The sequence below is a fragment of the Branchiostoma belcheri genome, unplaced genomic scaffold (assembly GCF_001625305.1).
Source record: "Branchiostoma belcheri isolate BF01 breed outbred unplaced genomic scaffold, Haploidv18h27 scaffold53, whole genome shotgun sequence".
Taxonomy (NCBI): Eukaryota; Metazoa; Chordata; class Leptocardii; order Amphioxiformes; family Branchiostomatidae; genus Branchiostoma; species Branchiostoma belcheri.
The window spans coordinates 530,716-547,892 of record NW_017804165.1 but is presented as its reverse complement, the minus strand read 5'-3'; the positions used below and the strand labels follow the sequence as shown (position 1 = coordinate 547,892).

General features: G+C 40.4%; 3 protein-coding genes across 3 annotated transcripts in view; 1 reads left to right on the top strand and 2 right to left on the bottom strand.

Annotated features, from left to right (window-relative positions):
* Positions 1 to 562: 562 nt before the first annotated feature.
* On the bottom strand, positions 563 to 2,881 carry LOC109480963. Its single transcript, XM_019783420.1, has 2 exons — positions 2,682 to 2,881; positions 563 to 1,817 (listed from the first exon to the last, which is right to left on the bottom strand). The coding sequence occupies exons 1-2, from the start codon at positions 2,706 to 2,708 to the stop codon at positions 603 to 605; spliced, it is 1,242 nt and encodes a 413-aa protein (XP_019638979.1). The 5' UTR covers positions 2,709 to 2,881; the 3' UTR covers positions 563 to 602.
* A 1,499-nt stretch (positions 2,882 to 4,380) lies between these two features.
* On the bottom strand, positions 4,381 to 6,674 carry LOC109480989 (phosphatidylinositol N-acetylglucosaminyltransferase subunit H-like). The gene is made up of 4 exons (XM_019783461.1): positions 6,246 to 6,674; positions 5,773 to 5,982; positions 5,300 to 5,380; positions 4,381 to 4,847 (listed from the first exon to the last, which is right to left on the bottom strand). The coding sequence occupies exons 1-4, from the start codon at positions 6,606 to 6,608 to the stop codon at positions 4,761 to 4,763; spliced, it is 741 nt and encodes a 246-aa protein (XP_019639020.1). The 5' UTR covers positions 6,609 to 6,674; the 3' UTR covers positions 4,381 to 4,760.
* A 243-nt stretch (positions 6,675 to 6,917) lies between these two features.
* The window catches only part of LOC109480943 (protein FAM91A1-like), a 38,054-nt gene continuing 27,794 nt past the window's right edge, over positions 6,918 to 17,177 (top strand). The window contains exons 1-2 of the mRNA XM_019783371.1: positions 6,918 to 7,164; positions 7,650 to 7,734. Coding sequence (XP_019638930.1) covers positions 7,093 to 7,164; positions 7,650 to 7,734 — 157 coding nt within the window. The 5' untranslated portion in view covers positions 6,918 to 7,092. The remainder of the gene's footprint in view (positions 7,165 to 7,649; positions 7,735 to 17,177) is intronic.

Here is a 17,177-nt window from a genome sequence, read left to right as displayed (position 1 = left end):
TGGATTGCAGTCTTCAGGTCATATATTGCTCAGCTCAAATATTGGCCAGTCACAAAGTGCATAGTTTTATCCTGGTTAGACTCCTTTTCCAAGCTCAAATATATGTACAGTGGATACTGCTGAAAAACACCAGACGAATTTCTCACTGCTCAAAAAAATTACATTACCCTGATCAATATCATAAGAGATTATGAGAAATGTAAAACAACACAACATTGTTAGATTTAGGAAGTATAAAATCTACACTACCAACTGTTAACAAAGTTTGAAAGTGTCCACGAAACTTATAAAACAGCAGCATTTGATTTCATTGGGAAGAAAATTGGAACAATACTGTCACTCATACTAATAATAATGGAAATATCTTGATATACAAAATAGCATAATACACAAAAAAATTAGCAGCTCTGCAACGTACTGCAAAATCTAGTGCCAAATGTGGCTTTTTGTAGGTTGCAGCCCATACAGTTCTTTAATACTGAGAAATTAATATTTCCAGTTTCTGATTCATTTCCATATGTACAGTTCGGGGATAGATTTTACACCTGACCCCATTTCTATCGGTTGGACAAGCCATGCATTTTGCAAACATTAATTCTATACTAGCTAATAACACAGATGCGGTCAGGTACAGCCACTAGGATTTGCTGCCTGTCTAGTGGACATTTCCCCCCATCCTCTCCAACCCTGGGGTTGAGGATCCTCCACGCACACCTCCTACACACACACCTGTGGCCACAGGGCCGTAACGTCATGTTTGCTGGACGATCCAGGCAGACCACACAGGAGTTGTCATTCTCTGTGTCCTCGATGAAGAAGTGTCTCCGCAGGCTGCTGAGCCTGCCACTCCTGCGGGGCTGTAACAAGTGCTCATGAAGCTCCCATCCCTCTGCGTCTGTCCTTGGTGCTGAACTCACAGCCGGGTATGTGGTGAACCCAAGGGGGGAGGCTTGTACTGTAGGGTTTGGTAAGGGCTGCTGTCGGGAATGGTATTCTACAAACATGTCTCTGATAACTGTTTGTATGCTGCGTGCTGTTTCCTGAAGCCAGTGCACAATGTGGGTGGCATCTGGTTGGTTGATAAGATACAAGAACACCACGGGAGAGGAGAGGATAAGGATATGGACAGGTATCATCACTATGGAACATACACCATAGAGTAACATCCACAGTGTGCTGAGCAAAAATACAACTGCTGAGTAAACTGTATACAAAACGAAGGCAATGAGGACATATATCAGTGATACCAAAAGTGCCACACTTTTGACTAGCGCGGAAACAATGGTTGCTCCAAACCACTTTATCCACTGCAGAGTCTTGTACACAAAGGTAGGAGAAGCCATCACATTTTCCAGGCACCAGCACAAAAACTGCCCTACCCTCCAAATAAGAAATGCCACCATGTGGAATGGAATGAAGAGGACAGTTTTTACAAGATCCAAAACTGTCATTAAGATTCCGGGCGGTGTTTTGTTGTCCTGAGAGTTGTAGTCTTCGGAATGTTCTGGTACCAGTTTTAGAAGCTGTTCAACAAGCATGCTGTCTGTCTTCTTTGGGGACCCTCCTGTTCCCAATTCTTGAGAAACTTTTTCTCTGAGAACCAATTTGAATGCTTCCAATACTTCCTCAGGTAGACCTGACTTTTCTATTACTCTTTCTGCCTCTTGGATGTCTGATCGAGCCTTTCCAACAGCTTCTGCCGCTTTTCGTATTGCTTTTCCCACATTGTGTATGTCTTTGCTGTCCACTTCTGGGTCTTGCATAGATGCCACCATCCTGAAGAAGACTGCAGATATAGTCAGGACCAGAAGGGGGCACTGCAAATTTAAAAAAAGAGGAGTTATGAAATCATGTTGGATGATTGATATACTAGTATCCATTTTATAGGGTAAACATTAATCAACTAGAATATTCTTCTTGTTTTAAACATTAAAAAAACCATTTAGGTGCTTTGTATAGCCAGTTGTTGACAGTAAGGGAAAGCCACATTGAATTATCTTTGACATCATTCAAACAACATTTGTGACCTTTGTTGGTCCAAGAGTATTTGTATGATACTGGTAACATTAGCTGCCTTGAAACAATTATCAAAAGTGCATCATTTTATCTCCATCTTGTACAATGATAAAAAATATATCTTCCCAAATTTAATGAAGGCTATATTTGCAAAGAAAATTAATTACAATGTGCCAGTTTCAGTGCTACATTAATTAAATGAGACTAAGCATGAAAGGCAATACATCATACATTTTGTACATGTATGACTGCTAGTGTGACTTGTATTTTCATTCCCACGTAATTGTTCTCTCAAGACTTAGTCGGTTTGAGAAGATTAACGTTGCCATTTTATTTCACTTTTTTTTCTATTTTTTAATCTGTACTAGCAGGTGGTGCAGAGCTGGACATGGCTTAAGGGGGGGGGGTCGTAATGTTTAGGGTTTAACATGTTTAGTGTCTAAAATTCGATAGTCATTCAACGACTTCGATACACAAAGAGGGCTTGGACTGAGCACGTTACTTCTATATACTAGGCAGCATATACTAGTACGTTACAATCAATTTCATGTCAACTGTAACCTGTTTTAAATATATGACCTTATTTTGAAAATGAAAGCAACTTTGTTTTTGTTGCGTAACGTTATGATTGAACATACAACTTCATAATAAAATCGACAACTTACCAATCGCTGGTAGCTTACTTGCGCCATTTCTACAATCTACGGAATGTGTGCTTTCACAGTGCCAACAGTGATGTGCCCTTGTTGTTCCTAGACATCAGCGTAACGCCAAACATGTAAAGAGGAATCTCCGCCTGACAGGCGGGTAACAAAAACCCAACAGCCGTTCGACAACCGTAACCTTTGACCGGTCGGTAAGCTATCGATATCGGGGTCATCTCTATGGTTACAGCCACGCCTTCCTAGTGCATGCGGCGGCTTTGATCTCGCACTTGTAATGATTGAAAATTGATCCTATTCAGAAAAGCAAAGCATTCACTAGAAAATTTGGTCTTCATGTGTGAATCATATTTTTATTCATTGTCTATTCTTTGTTGTCTTTTTTTCGATATCTCTCTTTTTGTTCCAAATATCATTGAAATAAGTGCCACTTGCCTCCTTTAAACTTTGAATTTGCAGGTATTTCAACGTTAGATTTTTCCATCCCCGAATACGTTTTTTATGCCTACTGAAAGATTTTCCTGGACTTTTGGTATTATGTCCTCTATAAAAATAAATTGTGATTCTACGCTTCAAATTAATTTCTTTACATTTTCGTCTTTTTCGTTTGATTTTGGCATTCTACGACATTGGTATCGTTTTCCAATGTTTTTTTCAACTTATGGTATATATTTGCTCATTTTGCAACTGTTTTGTACGATTTATAGTATTTTTTTTTTTGAAAATGACAGAAAATTCATGCGCGTGCAGACGTCATCCATAATTCATAATCAAATCAACATGGCCCTAGCTAATTAGAAAGAACAGATCTTCTAACAAGTTTGCCAGACTCCTAAATTAATTGAATACTACCTGATGTGCAGAATGGAAAACTGTTAAAAATTAAATTGTTGTTAAACTTTGTTTGTTATTCAGAGTAATTTTAGTGTAATTATAAGAATTTTGAGTGTGTAATTTAAGTCAGGGGGCTGTGAAATGCTTCTTGTTGTTTTTACATACAATGAACCATTCATTCATATACAACTGCAGCAAAATTTCCATTAGGAAATATAATTAGATGAAAGTTTAGAAGTTTTTAAAAAAATAATGAAAAAAACTAAGAATAAGTATAGGGTGTAGAATGAAGTCCTTCATGGTCTTTTAAGACCGAAGAATGCCTACTACTACTACTACTACTACTACATATCTATCAGCAATATACAATTATTTCTATACAACATATATAAGGCACAGCTTATTTGCATTCTCATATAGACATTGCTGATATTAATTACACTCAAGCAAAACTAATGTTGTTACCACAGGCACTGTCTTTTTCCTTACATGATTGTGCTTCCCTTGTAACACTTTACACACTGAAGCATGATTGTCAGATGCAGGCATACATGTACAGTTGTAATCTTCACAAGGCTAATGTAAGTTCTAAGTGCTATCTGTGGCAGCATTTGAATGCCGTGAACTTCAGCTCTCACACTTTGTACTTCGTGTTTGACGTTCTTCCATTGACACTGCATACATACATACATGTAGTTAGACAGCCACTACAGATGCAGTATTAACACAGCCCTGCCTCTTGTTATTGGGTGTACAACAGGTGTGTTACCTTTGCATTAAACAATTTGGTCCCCATATCTAACATATGAACATTCACCAATTTGTCAATTATTCTATAATATATACATGTAATGTTTATATATATATATATATAAGCAGCAAAATTGAAGTACAAGAATGCATGCTTCCATACAAAATTTGCATGCCGACTCTAGTTTATGTCCTTATTTGTTACAACCCCTGATAAACACTGCACACAATGTATACAAAATCTTGCAGACAGTTCATATTTTCACAACTGCAACTTCCCTGTCGTACCACCAGTCACAAGCGAACATTAAATGGTTGCCTCTTCTGCAGTTCCTATTTACTTGTTACAATATTGATGTACAAATAAAGTTCTGTGCAGTCTGATCACAAGTTCATTCATCTCTTGCACCTCCAATGAAATAAACATCTCTGGTTTGTAAGATCACCACAAGATGTCCTACTATCCATATGTACTGGTAAAGGATGAGTAAACATGTGTCATTGTCCACGGGTACTGCCTGGATAGAGAACATCCTGGACCCCATTGTAAACTCTCACCAGGAAGTCCAACTTTGGGTAGGAATGCTGAGGGAAAAATGGGACATAAAAGTAGATAAACATTATAATATTGATCCCTGATTCAAAACATCACCAGTTGTAGGCAACATTTCAACATTTTGTACTGTTACAGAAGCTTATGAAAAAGGTCAAGAGAACTTCTTGTAAGGAATGTGTGTGTGTGTGTGTGTGTGTGTGTGTGTGTGTGTGTGTGTGTGTGTGTGTGTGTGTGTGTGTGTGTGTGTGTGTGTGTGTGTGCATGTGTTTGCATTCATGTGTCGAGTGTGTGTGTGCGTATTGGGGTGAATGTGTGAGAGACTGAATGCATGTTAGATATTTACTGGGCATGAGTGCATACTCTCTTTCCCATTTTGTTCTTTATTAAAAATCAGTAGTGGCATTTCTGAGATCCAAATTGGAACAGACATCACTACAGTCTATAGAAAAGCAGGGTTACATCCCATCCACAGGACTCTCACCTGAAACACGGGCACGACCCTCCTCAGACTGCTACTGTGAGGGTCTTTGATGAGCAGCACCAGGTAAAACACTACAGAATGCTGCAAAGGAGACACATGTGTGTCACTCACAGTTACCAGTTACACAAACCTATAGAAACGTCCAAAACACTAGCTGTCTGCTAGGCACTCACTGATGAGGAAAGGAATACTGCCAATGTGAAGGAGATGGTTGACACTGCATCTAACTTAGCCTTTATATTAACAAACAAACAAACAAACAATCATAGACGTACATTGTACATTGTATGACTAGTAAGCAACTAATACTCAGAAGAATGACAAGTCACTCTTCTTCATACCCTTGGGAGGCGTATGGAGTCTATGGACCCTGTCTGGTGAAAGGAATACTTCCTGGCCAATTTGATACTGTCTTTTGCCACCCTAAGACCTGCTTGGAGATTACCTTCTTATACATGTACATTTAAACTCACCATTGTCACCACTTCATTGATGATGACATCTTGAATCTCCGCCGTGTCGTAGTAGCGTGCGCGCCGCCTGCCCGTGATGTAGGTGGTGGTGAGCTGGACTCCCGTAGACGCCACCGCCTGGATGGACTCTGAACGGACCTGCACGCAGCTGAGGTAGTACAGAAGGAGGCAGGGCAGCAAGCCTCCCGACACGTACAGGACCCACTGGAACTGTTGGAACAAGAAATTCACAAGGACTGAGCAACTCTGTATCTGTATAGCCGGTATGACCACCCTTCTGCATGACACACCAGCTTCTGTATCTGTATAGCTAGTTATAACCACCCTTCAGAGTAACACACTAGCTTTGCAGGCATGCAGTGTATCATAGAATATCATACAGTAGAGTATCGTAGAGTATCATAGTGTATCATAGAGTATCATGGTAGTATCGTGGTCTCTAATTTTAGATTATGAGTCATAATTTCCCTCACCTTGGATTCTATACTGCTTGTTGTGTACCACAGTAGACATGCATCTACAAGTAACAATGTCAAGAAGGGAGTCCAAATCCTTCTTCTACTGTACTCAATGCTAAACTCTGCGTACAAGTCTTTTGGTTGCTGCACAGTTTTGGGGATAAATAAAGCACCATGATTCTCCTGACAGGAACAGGTCTTCTGTTGTCGATGATCTGTTTTGAATTCTTCCTGATGTCTCAGTCGCTTTGTCTGTGACCTGGTTCGTATTCCTCCGGTTACGTCGGATTTGTTTGCGGCGTTTGAGGCTGTAGTCTCAAAAATACACATGTTGGCGCAGTGTAGTCCCATAAAAACCTCCGTACGGTGCAATGCCATGAAGTATTTCGAAGAAAGTTTGGCATGACCGGTTCATCATGATCACAAGTCCGCCATGTTTGTCGCACAGGCACGCCCTATGGCAGTGCAACTGCGCCGCCTGGCAGATTGCGTATAAAGTGCAGGGGACAACTCAAAAACAGCGAATGAGTTTACACACGTTTAGACAAACATTGGGAGATTATGAAGTACAACACTTGAGTAAAGTTCGAGACCGGGATTACTACAGGCAGTGCCTCATCATCCCGAAGACGGTACTATCAAGGTATCAAGGACAAGTGGTGAAAGCAAAGGTCTTTGTCATTTCGCGCCAAGGGCGTAAAAGGTCATGGTTCACGTCAGCCTCGTTTTCATCCATTTCATGATGGTGGCAGGTCGTCGGAACTTCAGTGTTTTGGTTTTAGATGTGTAGAATTTCCCCCCTGTTCACGATATAGACGAGCCATTGCCAACATTTTGTTATCTCCATACAATAAATTCCATCATGAACGCTGATGTGGAATTCCATATACGCCATAACTACACCTGGGCCAAGTTACCGGCCAGTGTCAAACAGGTAAGAAATGGGGGAGGGGGGCGAGGAACTATATTTTATCATTATATCGCAATAGGATCGATATGATTTTGACTACGTTGTGTTTTGGTATTAGGAGGTGTCACGTCATAATTGCAGTTTTTCCCTGCTGTTTAACGTTAGACTTAAGTACGCCATGTTGTTTTGTTGGTGTTATGCGTGTGTATGATCACAAGTACACACCCAACAGAGAACTAGTAGTAACTTTACCTGTAGTACAGCTAGTCTCTTACGGTCATGATATTGTATTAAGGTAGATTTCATCCTCCTTTGTATTCTGGCATATTCCGGTAAAATAGGCTGACCCGCCTACAAAGCATTTTACTTGTTTGCTATCTCTACAGTACATTATGACTCTGACAATAGTAACCTTCATCAACTGCATATATGCTGTGATGCGTTGATGAAGGTTAGAGTTTGATTTTTCTTTGAATATGCTCATCTGATGGTTTGATGTTGCCGCCCAGGCCATGGGGAACTCCCAGAAGGAGTATGAGAAGGCTGTGGTGACCTTCAGCATCAGGAACCAGCTCAGATACAAGGGCAACCTGGGTGAGTCATTTCACCATTCATAGAGTATAATGTTACATGGAAATGTTATGAAATTATAACTCATATACTGGGTACATTTACCAGCATGCACTGATTCTAGACTTATTATTGTATTAATCTGTTGACGGATTATTGAAAGTAATTATAAATAAACAATGTTGCAGGTTAATGTTATGCAAACTACAAATTTACTTATGAAGAGAATCATGTAAATTGATCCAATCTGTTGATGACAATAGATGACACATGATGAACATTTTTATTAGTTTTTTTTATTATTTTGTGTGACATTCTAGTATGAAGAAAATCTGTAATTAACCACGATGTTGAAAGGGAACATTTCTCCCTGCTGTTTATTTTGTGACTAACATTTGCTGTGATCAAGTGTAGGATGCCAAAGGCCGTATCATATGAATCATGATGATGCTGCCACACCTCCTGCTGCTGATTAGTACATAATGCTGCAGTACCATAAGTAGATGCTAGGTTGTGCTGCTGCACTACTCAACAGTTGAGCTGCACAATGGTTTGGTACATGTAAAATGAGATTGTCATCACTAGTTCAACTACAAAAGTGTTACAACCACTGGAATAAAGTTATTTTCCTCTCATCTGCTGCAGTGTTTTTCATACTCTGAGTAGATTCATTGACATTTATGTATTTATAACTACTTTTTGTACATTCTATAACAGGTACAAGTATAGAATACTTGCTGTAATTTTAAATTCTTATAAAGAGTTATTATGTAGCATTGTATAGTCAATCCAGACCTGGACTGTTCTAATATTTGTCAAGACATACAATTTTTCTTTCTTTTGAAATTGCAGGAATGACATACATAAATACGCATATGAAATATACATAAACATGGAGTAAATATTGCTGTAGCTGGTTATCCATAAACACAATGTGACATAAGATAAGCATTCATGCCACAGGAAGGAAACATTACAATGGAAAGGGTAAGGGTCAAGTAAATATCCCGTTCAAAAAACAAAACACTGTCAAGTGGGGCAATTTTCCCGCCCAACCAGGTGTTAAACAGTGGACGCAGCCAGGCACAAGTAAAGTTAGATTTATACCCTTGGGGTTAATAGGTGTTTCACACCTGATTCATCACCTGTAGGAGTGCACAGGCTACGTGAAGGTCACAGGAGATGAGTTTTTCCTGTATATGGTGTTTGGTGCCAAATATGATAGTGGAAGAAAGGACACACTTAGAATGTATACGTATGTCACGGACCTGTTGGAGCTACAACTCACGAGTGTATACATTTGTACTTGTAATTGTTCGTTGTGGATTGACTTGTGATCAATATAAGACATGAAAACTGCAACAAGTTTTCCATGTTGTTCGAATTCCACGATTACTAGTATTTCTTGCAAACTATATGTAGTTCATTTACTTACACAACTATTGTAGATGTGTTAGATATCTACATGTATATCATAATAGCATGTAAATATTTGTCAAGTTGTTTTGCAGAACTTTTATGTCTCTCTGAGAAAATTGAAACAACAGTATTTGTGTGAACCTTTCATTTAATCATTTCATATAATATTCATGTTTAGAGTTCATAATTTCCATGGGGAACAATTTGGTATTCATCCCATGCAGGTGTGAAGTAGGTAGACAGGTAAGCTCTGAGCAAAACATGTTGGAAGTTGTAACCATTGTCTTTAATGGCTATCAGGAGATCTACTCAGAGATAGGCTAGATTTTAAATAATCAAACAGAGATACATAATAGACCCGGTAGTCTCTTAACGACACCTTCCAGTGTCTTCAAACAACCGCTCTTCCAAGGATTACTGTATTTTGTTTCCTTGATTGTACAGAAGTGTTGAAAATGCAGAGACAGGAAGTCTCCTTTTGACTCAATTTGAGACACAGTAAAGTTGAGTAAACGTAATGTATTTAGGCTTTATGATGCTTATCTTTATGTATATCCTGATATCATGGATCATATGGAAACAAAAATGTAAACTGACAAAAGCCCAGTAGCTTAGGCTGTGATGAAAGCAGGTCAAGTTTTCAGATTACACAGAAATCAAGATTGCTGCCAGAAATTACTGAATGTTGACACACAGAAAAGCACAACCAGAATGTATCACTGTTGTCTTATTAGCTGTTATCTCTGTGCCTCAAACATAAACTGCTTAACTGCTGTTTTATGGCAATGCCCAACCACCAGTAATGCTGTTATCACCATTCCCTGCTGGGTAATGGATCTAGGCTAATGGACAGTCTTAAATCAGACAGAATTACTGAAATTGTTGTGAAGTAAGACATTTTGGCGTGACTACCACGTGACTACTGTATTATAATACAACGTAAAGAAGACTCAAGATGAAGACATGTAAACAGTCAAGCTACACAACTTATTCATTTTTCCTTGCACAATTCACTGTTCTTTGGTATGAAGGACTCTGCTACACAAGCAATGAATGCTATATAATTATATCATGCTTTAAGTTGAAACTTTAGCATAGAGACTGAATTGTGAGACTCTTTGATACCTCAGGTGCTCTTAAATGTGTCAGAATACAGTAGACAAGATGTAAATTCTGCTGGGTACTTTACATTGGTACACATAGTAGGCCCTGTTTGTGTCTCCTGATTTAGCAATGCAGGCTGACAGAGAAATTGGCCACATCTTCCTGATGACTTAATTTGGTCGGTCCCCTGTAGGGATGTCTTTATTCTGCAGTGCCACAGGGATGTACAGGGGTAAAGATCAGCATCCCTGTGCCCTACCAGACATGTTGAGTCTTTGTTAGATAGAAGACATTGAAAGTGGCAGTCAAATCCTTCCCTTATTTTCTTTTCATTACTTTTTTATGTGCCACCTGGACTGAAAATCAAGCACTTGAATCCTGACCTTTTATTCCAGACTGGAAAGTGTGACAACAAATAGAGCATGTAGGCGGAATTACAGTGGGCCTGTCCGGTTTACTCTTATACTAAGTTTCATGGGGCTCAACTGAATTGATGTTGAGGCTGAAACCTAAATCCAGTCATTGGCATTGAATAACTGTTCCCTTGTACTGTAGGTACAATTCTTGATAGGTTTTATCTGCTCCAATAGTCGACATCACCATTTTTGTCAGGTTTATGTCTTCTCCTAGGGATGCTACGAATTGGACTTGAGATGGTCATCTCATTTTTGTACAGTGTGTGCTGCTCCAAGGTAGCTAGCTACACATTGAAACCAAAGTAATCTTGCTGTAATGGTTTGTCTTGGAGGGATATAAGAATACCTTGTCAAGAGAACTGCTTCCAACATTTTGTCAATAATTATGTAACAAACAGGTACACATCCTGCATGAAATGCAGAAGTCATAATTATCATCAGCCAGTCTCTAATTTTTCACCAGTCACACTACCAGACAGGGAGAAAGGTTGTCTCTCTTCCTGCTCCTTTCCCACACATCAGACCTTGGCGTAATGTAAGTTTGGAAATGCAGCGCACGACCACACGTACATGGGGGATGAAAAGGTCAAGGAACCGAGTCATGGTCTCCTGCTTGGTGCCCAAGTCTTTCACCCATGTCTCTCAGCCGCTTTGAACTTTTGCTGGGGGTGTGCCTGTGTGCATGCGTGTCTTAAACTAAAGAAGGGTGGGAGGAACAAGTCTTATGAAGTTGAGTCACTCTTACATACAAAAGATTAGTAACTAACTTTGAACTATGGATATTCATAATAATTGTTAAGTATTAGTCATGACGCCCATGCTTAAATCTGAAGGTTTCGTTATGAATCTTGTCCTTTTGGCTTCTCTCAAGTGCTTGCATGTGAATTAAAGTTCCAGACTAATGCTACCTGGTAGAAAAAGGAATTCCAGAGGGTTCTCGGTTAGTAGCGGAGGCATTTTCAGAGGAAGTGTTCAAGTCAGAGTAACCAACAAAGTGCCCTGTATTGTTGTTGTCACGTCGTCTTGCCCAAAGCAAGACTTTTGTCCTCCCGGTCCCCAGGCTACACACCACTTAGCTGACTCAGCCAACCTGAAACAGCCTGCCCCTGCAGGGCTTTAGTCACAGACTTTTCAACAGTTCTTCTACCAGCCCAGTATTCAAGACTTTAAGCTATACAGAATCTATCTAAGAAAATGTAGTACTACATCCTTATAGAAGAATTCACAGAAAGTTGCTAGCTATAGGTGACTTAGTTTGAAATTTGTAAGAGAAAAATGTGGAGTTTTACTCTATGCAGATTTTCTTCTTCCAAACATTGGACACAAAGTGGTACATGGTTGGGGGCCAGAATATAATGACATACCTTTGAGGAGAATTATCACCAAATTATGAGTCTAAAGAGGCACCTACAGATTTGGTTGCTTCTGTTGAAATAAGGAGCACAAAGCCGCTGGCTTTTGTAGTGTAAAACTGTTGATCCTCTGATCCAGAAAAATGTTTCTCTTTGCAAATCCTCTATAATTGATCCCCAAAGGAGTTTGTACCAGACAATTGAAAAGTTCATATTTAGGAATGTATTTTTAGCTTCTAAAGTCAGAGGCATTTTTCAGTGTTCCTTCCGGGAAATCTACAATGCCGTCGTTTGACGTCTTTCTCAGAGTGATTGTGTCTTACTAACCTTCCCCTCGGGCAAATGATTCAAATCAAAGGACTGCCTGTGCGAACATCTTAAGAGCTACACTAGCCATTTTGCCAGCCCTCATGCTGAGTACAACACATCCCCATGTCTAAGGCTTTCCCCTTGGCCCATGACACAGTACAGATGAAGCTCCTACGCTCAGGTACAAACTTCAGAAATTACGCACCTCCCTCCCTGCCCCGCCCCTCCATCATCATCCTGCCCAATTGGCCCCTGGCGTTGTCCATATAAGGGCGGGTTGTTGTTACACAGGTCGATGCTGATTGGTGGAAGGGTGACTGAGCATCATTATCTCTGTTAGTCACCCCAGGTTATATACCTTGTCACCCTGGCTGCACTTTAGTGGGTGTTACTAGTATCGCATGCTGGTGTTGATATCAATGTGGCACTCTAAGACTTGTGTCTGAGTCTTAGTACAGTACAGCGTTACCTATTGGACCAGGCCAGGTGTAAGAGACATTCATCTATAAGTCAGCAGCTTATAGAACTACCGTAGTACGTGTGGTGACGTCTAGTTTGAAGGACTGTGACCAGAGGAAAGCGTTGGATTGTCGTGGATGTGTAACGTGGTGGTCTGACAGGTTGCAGGGGGTGCAAGATGGCTATCTCAATTATTTGAAGGTTCATCCCTCTGGATTTGTGATTTTTCTTGGAAGATCTGAGCCCCCTGCCTGCAGGTTTTCACTCGGAGGATCCGTGTTGGAACTCGCTTCAGGTAGTCATGACTGGTATCAGATCTAGAGGTGTGAATTGACTGAAGTACAGTAAATATCGTAAACATGCTCTTCTACGTGACTTATAGTCCCAGACTTTCAAGCTAACCAAAGTGGTGATATCTATTTCCTACGTGGATTAATGAACTTGGCAACTTGTGGAATTTTAAGAAGTGAAGTTCGACGTGTGAAGTCTACAGTTTGTTTGGATAAAGCTGAGTGTGCCCTCGTGCATGTAGCACTGGGGAATGCTCTCTTTCAAGCAGAAAAAGGTAATTTGTGTTGCCCCCTACAGTTGCTGTCAGGCTCCATTTCAAGCTTTTTCTTAAGTAACGGCTCCAATTGAAGGAAGCGCAAACAGTTTAAGTCTTGGAAGTACAGGACCTGCATTGTGCTCCTCCTTTCTCCAGATCCAAGTACTGGAACTGCCATAAACACGACTCGGTCATGTGTATGTTGGCTATACTCGCGCTGGCATGCGGCGTTACGGCAATACACGTCACGGCTCAGAGCACCACCAGGGACCTGTATCGCTCTGGCAGCGGACACTTGAGCGCAGAAGGCTGCACTTGTAACTTCCTGACTTACGGCAGGGACAGCCAGCAGGCCTGTTCACAGTCACAACGCAGGGAGCCAGGCGATGAAGAGGACAGCGAGGACTTAAAGAGACAGTTCAGAAATTTGCAGAGGAGGTTTGGAGGCGTGGAGACTCGCGTGTACGACGTCCAGACGAAGCAGTTCGATCTGGAGAGACGGTTGCTGAACAACAGCCTGCACACCAAAGACTTGGAGATATTCCTCCACCAGGAGTTGGGTCTGTCCCGCTCAGAGATCCTGAACCTAAAGCTGGAACACCAAGAGACAATAATAAAGTACCTGAACACTTCAGCAGCAGCTGAGAAGCAGAGCAGCTCAGCTGATCAAGGTTACTCCAGCGGGGACAGTGAAGATTTAAAGCGATCGTTCGCTGACCTTGAAGACAAGGTTGCGTCGTTACAGCGCCAGCTACCTTCACTGGAGGCAAAGTTGGAGGCTTTGAACAAACTTTTCTCCTCCGGGGAGATCGTTTCGCTGAACGATGAGCAGGGACGACAGGTAAGATATGCCTCAGTCTCAATATACATGTAGGATCGTATTACTTCTCTAGAAAATTTACCGTTCCTTTGTTTGTAGTAAAGATACAGGTAGAGCTGTAGGTAAAGATATGACTCAGTCTCGATACATGTACATGTAGGATCATATTACTTACATGTATGTAGAAAATTTACTCTGCCTTTGTTGTTGTTTCAGCTAGAGTTTAAGTAAAGGGTTGCTTGAATTTGGTTGTTAAGTTTCAAATTGTGTGACCTGGACTGTAAATTAACTGTTACTTAGGAAGAATTTTTCAATGCTAGCAGTGTCTTTATCATTGTTGCACAGTGTGAGGGATTTGAAGAAGTTAATGTATTGACATGCATGTCATTGTTAGAAAAAATGTATGATGCAAAAAGTAACAGAAGTTACTACTAATTTTCTCCTGACAGGGTCGTAAACTGATTAGCCTGGAGAACAGAATAGTTGAGCTGGAGAAGCTTGTAGAGCAGCAGTCTGCACAGTTAAGACAGGTGAGTTCTACAGAAATCTACTTTCTTCTGTTCTCTAGGAGCAACCATTAATGTGTGTATATACCTCTTTAAAATATTAAGTGCTGACCATTCACAATGTCTGTCCCAATCAAAGTTCTGATGGCAGACCTTTCAAACTGTAATCAGGATGATTAGATATGTTTTTCAAGGTTCAAGCTTCAACACCTGTAACAAAGCTGCCTTTCATAAAGATATTGAAAAAAATTACATGTCCCCATTCTGCATGACTGCACTCAATGATAATCTCAATGATAGTCCATCTTCCAACAAGTCCTCTAACAAAAACAACACAGCCTTTGACCAAGATAATCCTCCATTCTACTGTAGTGAAAGAAAAATGCATTCCATATACAGACATTAGGTTGGACATAAATGCCCAGGTAAAGCAGTGTAGTCTCAAGAAGTACCTCAAAGTAAACATATGTTTATTTTATCCATATACCCGGGGAGGAAAATTTATGGATAATTTAACTAGATACTTTGAATCAAAATTGCTGTCACGATTTTTGATCTTAGGGTATGAGTGCATGATCAATTCTTTCAAGTCTTACCTTCACCATTAAGCTGAAAAGTGTTACAATCATAAAGAAATGATAAAAGGTACAGTGTACTAGACAACGCCGACTTCGTACCATCCACATTTCCAGTGGAAGCAACATTGCTACTGTGCATAGCTTATTAATTACAGTCTCCTCAAATTTGATGTTGTTATTGAACCAAATAAGGGCTGTGTTTTGAGGATTGTCTTTTCACAGCTCTTAATCTATCCTGGCTCCGTGGAGAGGATTTTGCTCTCACCGGGGGAAAGGTCATGTGTGTTGATGGGATTAGAACCCAGGACTGCCGGTGATCCCAGCAGGAAATTTTCTCTAATGTGCCTTAAAAGCTCTGTTGGATAGATTATGTACTAAGTTTTGGTGCCTCCTCAGTTTTTAACAGCCAGCAGCTGAGAGATTATAGATATTTTGTACTTCAGAGGAGCTCAGTGGCAGCATCCATAATTTGTAGATACTCCTGGACATGCATCAACTTTTTCAAGCACCATTTTTTGGGGTAGCTAATTTGCTCTTCAGTAGTTTGAGTATTTGGTTTCTTAGATGTCTCCCAGCGAAATGTTTCTCAAATGACATCTGTCATGTAGGTAAGGTAAATTGAGGTGAAAGAATGACTATAATGAGTACAGCAGGGTACAGAGCACTATGTATGCATTAGTTCCAACTGCTGCATGTGTTGTCTGTACGTTTTTCACCACCTTGACTAGTAAACAGTGCATTATACACCCTGACATTACTAGTATTTAGGGACTAACAGGCTGGAATGTCACAAATTGTGTCCTGGGAAATGAGAAAATTGGAGGAGATAAGAGATCATGCTGTGATTGTCTCCAGTTGAAAGATATGGCCTCAAAGTGGGAATAGGTATGTTATCAAGAAACAGAAATATTTCTTGTCATGGCAGCCACGATTGTAGAAGGAAGATCTCGAAGACTATTCTGGACATTCTGACTGTCTAAGGCAGAACATTATCAGGAAATGAAAGCCCAAAAGTACATACACAGTCTGGAACTTTATATTGTGCGTAGCACAGGTGCTGGCAGAGCCAGAATTGAAGAATTTTGAGAAAGAAAGACACTTCAAAGAAAAACACTTCAAAGAAAGACAATTCAAAGAAAGACGATTCAACAAAACTACTGACATGGGCAAGGCTGTACTACAGCTTCTATGTTCCTATAATTGCACATCTGAACTAAATCTGGACTCACTGTCCCTCCCCAGAAATTATCACCCTGGGTTGTTACACGTAGATAACTAATGAAGGGACCTGTACTGCTGCAGTAATATGGGGATGTTACCAGTGAAGATTACTGTTACACTGATAGGAATGTAGATAACAGGTACAGGTGGTCTAATCATGGTCATCCGATAGATCAGTTATCTAGGTGATGGGATCAAATGAATCTGAGGACTGCACAATATTGGCAGGACAGGGTGCTTTAATTTGTGTCCTATCCTGAGGATTTTAACACCTGGTACTTCTGTTAAGAACTTTGTAGTTTTAATAGTTGTCATGCAGAGGTGGCCAGTCCACCAAGTTTGACTGTGCATATAATTAGCCTAGGAATTATTTTGTGTATTCATGCTGAGAATAATCACAAAACACCTGAACAAATTCTTCTTCCTTGGGATGCCCATGTTTAAATCAGTGTTGAACATTCTTGCATGTTGAGGAGATCAGAGGTTGACTGCATATGTGTCTTAATCATTGTCCATAATCATGTCCGTATACCGAGCGTGGGTTCGTCACCGGGGAGGCCAGCCAGTTGTCGTGTAAGAGAAACTCAGGACGCTGCTCTAGACACAATTCTAACACCTACTGCCACTCTCATCATTTACTGCTTCCAGTCAGGACAGTGATGTCACAGTAATGACCTCATGAGCAAACGTGTGATGTCACCAAGTTTAAGTCTCAGGTTGCTTTTGTCAGTAACCT

Coding starts and splice junctions, on each gene's coding strand:
- LOC109480989 (XM_019783461.1), bottom strand. CDS start 6,608: ATGGCATTGCACCGTACGGAGGTTTTTATGGGACTACACTGCGCCAAC. Junction 5,381..5,772: donor TCAATGAAGTGGTGACAATG/GTGAGTTTAAAT, acceptor TCTCCTTTGCAG/CATTCTGTAGTGTTTTACCT. Junction 4,848..5,299: donor GGGTCGTGCCCGTGTTTCAG/GTGAGAGTCCTG, acceptor TTTTTCCCTCAG/CATTCCTACCCAAAGTTGGA.
- LOC109480963 (XM_019783420.1), bottom strand. CDS start 2,708: ATGGCGCAAGTAAGCTACCAGCGATTG. Junction 1,818..2,681: donor AAGTAAGCTACCAGCGATTG/GTAAGTTGTCGA, acceptor TTAAATTTGCAG/TGCCCCCTTCTGGTCCTGAC.